We start from the raw sequence: 5,208 nt of genomic DNA, 5'->3' as shown, positions 1-5,208 counted from the left end.
ATTCTATTTTATGTAATATTACATTTATTGAGTATGCCTAGGGGATGTAAAGTAAAGCTAATCACTGTGCCACAGTGCATAGTAAATGCAATATGCTGGTTTTATTTGATGGAATCACTTTTGTTATGTAGTGTTGTTCAGTACACATACATTTTACATTTTCGCAAGTGATTTTGAACATAACCCCCATGAAGAGCAAAGAATAACTATACTGTATATGCCAAAGAATAAATGAATGAATGAATGAATGAATGAATATCTTTATTATCACGGCACAAGTACAACAAAATTGAGTGACATCTTATCAGTGCACAACAGTAAGAAACTATAAAACTACAAAAACATATAATATGAAGATTTATAATAGGCATTCTAAAAGTGGAAAAGCAAAACAAACATCATACTACACAACGTGAGACTTTTCCCATTCTGCTGGTTTTCATTGCCTAATTTGTTCCCTTGTTTCACAGTATGAGCATCAGTTAGTGCAGTTATGGCCTTTGGGTAAAAAATATTTTTTAATCTATTTGTCTTTGATTGTATTGTCTTGGTATCTACCCGAGGGCAGCAGTGCAAACACAGAGTGACCAGGCTGGGACTGATCTTTAATCATGCTCCGGGCATTTTTCAGGCAATGGGAACTGTAAATATCTTCCAAGGATGGGTGAGGGCATTTGATGATCTTCAGGGCAGTGGTGATGACCCTCTGGAGCATTTTTCTCTCTGATGCTGTGCAGCAGGCAAACCACACACAGATGTAATAAGTCAATATGCTCTCAATGGAGCAACAGTAGACAGACATAGATAGATAGATAGATAGATAGATAGATAGATAGATAGATAGATAGATAGATAGATAGATAGATAGATAGATAGATAGATAGATAGATAGATAGATAGATAGATAGATAGATAGATAGATAGATAGATAGATAGATAGTGATTAAAATGCAGGTATAACAGACAGTAACTTTGTATAATGTTAACGTTTACCCCTCCCCAAAGGTGGAATTGAAGAGTCGCATAGTGTGGTGGCGCCTGAGCCATCCTCAGACATGAGCAGTTTTTGGCTAAAATGGTTCTTTCTGAGGATTCTCAGGAAGTAAAGTCTTTGCTGTGCCTTGAGTTGCCTTCAAAGCTTGCATATTGTAGTCTTTTTAGTTATCAAATAAAAGGTGTCATTTTGCTTGACTTTTCACTACATTCATAATGGCTAACATAATGGTACAACAACCTAGTACTACATCCATTTAAGATTAAATCTACAATGTAATAAAGTGTGCAGAAAGTGGAAGGAGTCTACATACATTTTGATTCCACTGCATATGTTTAATTAATTTGTTTATGTAATATATATAAACTTCTGGATATAATACCTTGCTTTGATAAAATTAGTGGCCCTACAAGAACCAAATCAGGCAAATCTGAGCCAATTCCTGCTGGATAGACGGTAGCGACCCTGACCAGGAAGCACTTAACTTTGAAAATGGATGGACGGATCAACGAATTACTTTGTAGAGTTATAATTTTTCACCAGGATATTGGTCTCGGGTGTAATTACTTGTAACAACATTGTGAAACACAGTAGTTGTTACAAATAACTACATAGAACAACATTAAAACTACTCATAGAATAAAATGTTCACCATTCCCCCCATTGTTGTTATCTCTCTGATTTCATTATGCACTTTGTCACCATCTTGCAGTCTTCATTACCAAGTCAAGTGTTGCTTTAAAATACTACAATTTCAGCACAGACATATACGTTTTAGAAGCAACTGCTTTCCAATGACTATTACAAGTGAGATGTTCACTTGCTTTATTACCAGCGTCTACACACTCTGGCTGTGGTCACTGAGGTCACACTGGCTTCAACACTTAAACAAAGTTCAAGAGCTGTCATGTGGAAAGCCAATCTGTCACAGGGTGTCAGGTGGCTGCTGCTGTGTTTAGAAACTAATTTGCAGCCTTTTCTTCTCTGTCATCTAGCTCCTCCTCTTTCTGTTTATTACTATCCAGGGAATCCTAACAGATTTTAAACAAACCTCTTTTTATTCATTGTTGTCTCTGTCTGCTACCCTGTGAGACTGCTTTTTGTCTCTAAAAAGAAAGCCAGTGTCAGCCAGCTGCACAGAATATGTGATGGACAGCCACAGAACATTTATTCTTTATATATCCAATCACCATGAATGGGTGGAGTTACTCCAATATATTACTAGGGTCAGAGTGAAGCCTCTCATAGTTTTGAGAATTGGAGCCAGCATGGATTTTACTTTGTGGTGCTGCGAATCAGAAGATGAAGAGCAAAATATCAGAAGAGTTTCTCAGGATTCAGCATTGACTGAGCCACGCATCCTGGAAAGTCTTCTCAACTTAGAGACACGCTATCTGCCTTCTGCATCCTACTTCAGTAGCTTGCAGAGTGACATCAGACCAGGCATGAGAACAATGCTTGCCAACTGGCTACTTCAGGTACAAAATTCTTGATACCTCCTCCTACACTGCCCTTTCTCTTTTGTGAATTAGTAACATTTCACACTATTATCCACAGGTATCTGAGGAGCTGGGCTGCTCAGATGACATCTTCTGCTTATCTCTGAACCTTCTTGATCGTTACCTTTCCTTGGTCCCATTGGAACGCTCTCAGTTTCAGTTACTAGGTGCCGCCTGCCTCTTTATTGCATGCAAAGTGCGTCACAGTGACACTCTGTCTGCATATAGCCTCTGCTTCTACTCGGACTTTGCCTTCACAGCCAGTGAGCTGCAGGTGAGTTGTGGACAGTGTGGGAAAGAAAAAAAGATCAATTGTTCCAGAAGTCATTTTGCTTGTTTATTCTATTAAATCTTCACATGTTCACATTCTTCCCACTCTAAGCACTCTATTTGTCTCTGGCTGAGTACATGAGACCTTAGTAAAAATAGGTACTTGTGAAAGAAATCAACATAAAGTGATTGGACAGAAATAGTGAAAGATGCTATCAAGTTTGGCATAGCAGATTAGCACTAACAGGTTATCTTCTCCCTTTCTCTTTTTCCTTCTCAGGAAATGGAGCGGATTGTACTGAATGCTTTGCGTTGGGATGTTGCTGGTATCACACCTCAAGACTTCCTGCCTCACTTCCTGGAGGTTGCTGGCCTTAGAGAAAGTAAAAAGGGAAATGATAAGAACAGTGTGAAAAGAATACTGTGCAGCCATGCCAAAACTCTGGTGATTCTTTGTGTAACCGAGACTGCCTTTCTGGCTTTTCCTCCATCACTGGTTGCAGCTGCCAGCCTAATATCTGCACTCAAAGGAATGATGCCAGCGATCATCCAGTCAGTAACAGGTCTGGCTCACCGTATTGCCAAAGCTGGCTCTGCTGACCTTGTAAGTACTTAGTTATCTAGATTTATTTTATTAGAGCTCTGTGATGAAGATAGCTTGGACATGAAGATAAATGCTTAAGTAAAGTAAAGAAGGGAAATAAAAATCCTCCCAACCAAGCAGGGAGCAATTTCTTTCACTGTGTGAATGATATCCTACTCTTAAAAGTACTGTAAAAAGCAGGGAAAGGCACAAACACAGCAGGGACACTTCTGAGAACACAGATCACTTCTGAATAAACCTATATATTTCATACTTGATTTCAGATGGTCAGGTATTTTTGGACAAAATTAATTTATGATGAAGAAAAGACATGAATACTGTATTAGGAAAAGTTTACTCTTTTTAAAAGAAGCAAATACAACAGCCATTTTCAGCTTGATCATGAGTGATTAGCAATATAAGCAATCAGCCTAAGAAGCAAAGAGGGAATACATCATTGTACTGGAAGAATGGGAATCAATACATATCACCAAATATTTAAAAGAAACACACAAATTCAACTGTAGATTCCTCTGAATTAACAATGCACATTCTGAATGCAAGAATGAGACCTAGAAGGGGTGATTTTCATTACAGTGTCCAAAAATGTACACCCCCATACACACTTAAACAAGGCCAATTTACAGTTGCCATTTAATCTACATGGTACATATTTGGGATTTGGGGAACAATGACTGATGGGAAGGAGGTGTATATATTCCATAATGAAAATGTCGACTTGCTATTTTAACTCAGGCATCTGAAGCTGTGATTCAGAATCCCTAATGTTAAATATTTAAATATTCCCTAACCACAATGTTACCCTATAGCAAAGAGTGTTTGAGAGACATTAAGTACATGTGTTTGGGTGTCCTGTGATCTAGTACTGTTTTTTTTTCTATAGTACCTGATAATGTTGGAGTAGACATTGACATCCCACATCCCTGTACTGTTAAACATGATTTCACCAAATGGATTGAGTAAATTTTAACAGAGAGTTTTTTCTCTTTCCAGGATGTAATACTCTTGTGTGTTGAGCAGCTGGAATGTGCTCTCACAGCCCGGATAGAGGATGGGAAGAGAAATGAAAGGAAAAATAAGAAGAACATAGAAGAGTTGGAGAGATCTGCAACACCAACTGACCTTCAAGATGTGGACCTTTAAGATACTGTAAATATAATCAGACTAACATATCCCAATTACTTTTTTGTGTTAAAAGACAGATTAACAGAAGTGTAATATATAATCAAAAGAATCATCTTGGAATATTTTTCTGTCCCTCTGGGGCGGGATGGTGGCACAATGGTAGTGCTGCTGCTTTGCAGTAGGAAGACCAGGGTTCTGAGAATATAAATGTTCTCCCTGTGTCTGCAGGAGTTACCTCTGGGTGCTCCGGTTTTCTCCCACTGTCCAAAGACATGCAGTTCAGTTGAATTGGTGATGCTAAATTGGCCCTAGAATATGTACAGTATTTGCCCTGTGCCAAGGGTTTGTTCCTGCCTTATGCTTACTGGTATAACCTCCAGCTTTAGCCACCACCACAAACATCCTGGTCTGGAAAAAGCTGGAAAACTTGGTTTCTGTTAAAGAATAAAACAATATATAGTATATAATTCTATTTTTTTAGGGGAGAAAAAACTTTAGCTTTGCCACAAAGAGTCAGTTTTGTCATCTGCCAAATAGTTTCATCCAGTGGCAACCAACTTTAATTGCACATATCAGACATGTTGCTTTTTATAATTTCTTAGGAACATGTGACTCTTTTATGGTAACAATTATGAAAATCTTAAGCTATTTTTATAGTCTGAAACTGATTAGAAAAAAATGCTCTTCATTCCTTGGATGTTCTTTGGTAGAACAGG

At 38.1% G+C, this 5,208-nt stretch overlaps 1 protein-coding gene across 2 annotated transcripts; it reads left to right on the top strand.

Moving 5' to 3' along the window:
• The first annotated feature begins 1,594 nt into the window (after window positions 1-1,594).
• On the top strand, window positions 1,595-4,581 carry LOC114661353 (G1/S-specific cyclin-D1-like). Of its 2 annotated transcripts, none has more exons than XM_051933552.1 (4): window positions 1,595-2,472; window positions 2,552-2,767; window positions 3,044-3,367; window positions 4,388-4,581. In XM_051933552.1, the coding sequence occupies exons 1-4, from the start codon at window positions 2,143-2,145 to the stop codon at window positions 4,508-4,510; spliced, it is 993 nt and encodes a 330-aa protein (XP_051789512.1). In that variant the 5' UTR covers window positions 1,595-2,142; the 3' UTR covers window positions 4,511-4,581. The 2 variants fall into 2 exon arrangements, with proteins under 2 accessions (XP_051789512.1, XP_028670400.2); XM_028814567.2 differs by having other exon boundaries at window positions 4,361-4,581.
• The last annotated feature ends 627 nt before the right edge of the window (window positions 4,582-5,208 follow it).

Source organism: Erpetoichthys calabaricus, chromosome 11 (assembly GCF_900747795.2).
Source record: "Erpetoichthys calabaricus chromosome 11, fErpCal1.3, whole genome shotgun sequence".
NCBI classification, from domain to species: domain Eukaryota; kingdom Metazoa; phylum Chordata; class Cladistia; order Polypteriformes; family Polypteridae; genus Erpetoichthys; species Erpetoichthys calabaricus.
This window is presented reverse-complemented; position numbering and strand designations above follow the sequence as displayed.